Source organism: Molossus molossus, unplaced genomic scaffold (assembly GCF_014108415.1).
Source record: "Molossus molossus isolate mMolMol1 unplaced genomic scaffold, mMolMol1.p scaffold_m16_p_10, whole genome shotgun sequence".
NCBI classification, from domain to species: Eukaryota; Metazoa; Chordata; class Mammalia; order Chiroptera; family Molossidae; genus Molossus; species Molossus molossus.
In genome coordinates this window covers 77,104,073-77,105,850 of record NW_023425345.1, presented here as the reverse complement: position 1 = coordinate 77,105,850, position 1,778 = coordinate 77,104,073, and the positions used below count along the sequence as shown (strand labels likewise).

At 43.8% G+C, this 1,778-nt stretch overlaps 1 protein-coding gene across 1 annotated transcript; it reads right to left on the bottom strand.

Annotated features, from left to right (window-relative positions):
* Positions 1-1,328: 1,328 nt before the first annotated feature.
* On the bottom strand, positions 1,329-1,538 carry LOC118624707 (cytochrome c oxidase subunit 8A, mitochondrial-like). The gene has a single exon (XM_036253172.1). It carries the CDS (start codon positions 1,536-1,538, stop codon positions 1,329-1,331), a length of 210 nt encoding a protein of 69 aa, XP_036109065.1.
* Between the last annotated feature and the right edge of the window lie 240 nt (positions 1,539-1,778).

The window sequence follows — 1,778 nt, the reverse complement described above, 5'->3', positions numbered from 1 at the left end:
TGGCGGCCTCTGATGGGGCTATGCATCCTTTCACATATCATCTTTGTGAAACATTATAATTTTACCCATTTTATAGTTGAGAAAATATTTGAACCATATGATAAAACATTTAAAACATTGCATTTAGCACTATTTTCTAACAAGCTCAATTAATTCGCATCTCAGTCATCTTGATGGGTACCCATAGTAAAGAGTGCACTAAAGGCTATCAGAGTAGGGGGTTATTTCACTTAGGAATGTCTCCTCTGTCTGACTCAATCCCTGCTTCTATAGCTTCATTCTATGTCCTTGTGTTTTTTTATTTCCTCGGAAAGAGTGGAGAATAGCTGCTGGTGATCCTGTGAATAATAAATCTTCAGAGATTTGAAGCCCGTCATGTGTAGAAGACAGTTATCTCCCAGTCCTCTCATTTCATATTAGAGTGGACATCACCGAGTGTCCTCAGCAGAGGCTCAGAACCATATGTGAGTCCACTCATTTTCATTCTCTGGACCCTGAAAACATATTTCAAATGGGTCAAATGGCCTTACAAAAAGCTACTGGCCTGCCCATCTGTGGTGAGTGTGGATTTGAATAGAGTCAGGAAAGATAGAAAGTTGTGACCTAGTCTTCACCATCTTTTACATCACTCCTTCCTGCCTTTCATCTCCTAGGCTTTTCCCCCAGACTTAGGGCCCTTTCCTTGCTTCGCTCCACAGATCGAAAGTCACTCCTATTTCACCACCTCTCCTGCTGCTCCTTGCAAAACACACACAGAGACACACACAGGAATCTTGTACATATCCCTTCATTTTAATCCTGTACTCCCTGACTTAGTTTCTCTCTATAAAGTTTCTTCACATCTTTTTAGCTTTTCCCTCTGGAGTTCAGTAAAGTGCCTCCTGTTTTGTCCTTGTACCTCTGTCCCTTGGTCCCTGTGTCATGAGTGCCATCCCATCTTCCTCATAGGACTGGGCTCTCCCAGTGGGAAGGGACTTTATCTTCGCCTGCCTCTGAAGTTCCCTTCTATTCTCTGAACAGAAGGTAATCATCTCAGAAGCAATTGACCTACACATCATCTGATGATTCTCCAAGTCAGTGAATTATTTCTTTTTTTAAAAGATTTAAATACACTTTATTGCTACAAGGTGGGTCCTATTGAGTAGGGTCTTATAAACCAAAATATGTGGTCCCAGGTTATCACAATGAAGAAATCAAGGTCATGATTATAGAAGAGGTCACTATAACTGAAGGACATAATTCATGGGAGGCCAGCCAGGAACGCAGCAGACATGATCAGGACAGGTGGGGGATGGTCCGGTCATGGGTGAGGGAGAGGTCAGCCCCCTTTACTCCTGCTTTTTGTAGCTCTCCAGGTGAGACAAGACCCAGCCTGCTGGCAGGAGGCTACACAGGAAGCAAGAGGTGAGCCCAGTGGTGATGTCCATGGTGCCAAGCTGCTCCCTTGGAGGCCTGGAATGGACCTGGGCACGAGGCAGCAGCAGCCACCAGGCTAGACCAGCTAGGCCCCTCAGCAGATGCAGCGTCAGCGCAGACATGATCACACAGAATGGATTGCAGACAGCTCAGTGAATTATTTCTTAAATTCCTATCTAAGGTCTTGCTCTAATTTTGGATATGAATCCAGCATTTGTGAAGAACAGATTTTTCTTGCTTATGACATTAGCTCAGGGTGACAGGGGAAGTGCCAGAGAGAGAGAAAAAATGATTAAGGGGATGAACACAATTTCTGAAGCCAATTAACTGAGACAGTTCACATGCTTATTATGTTTAAACTA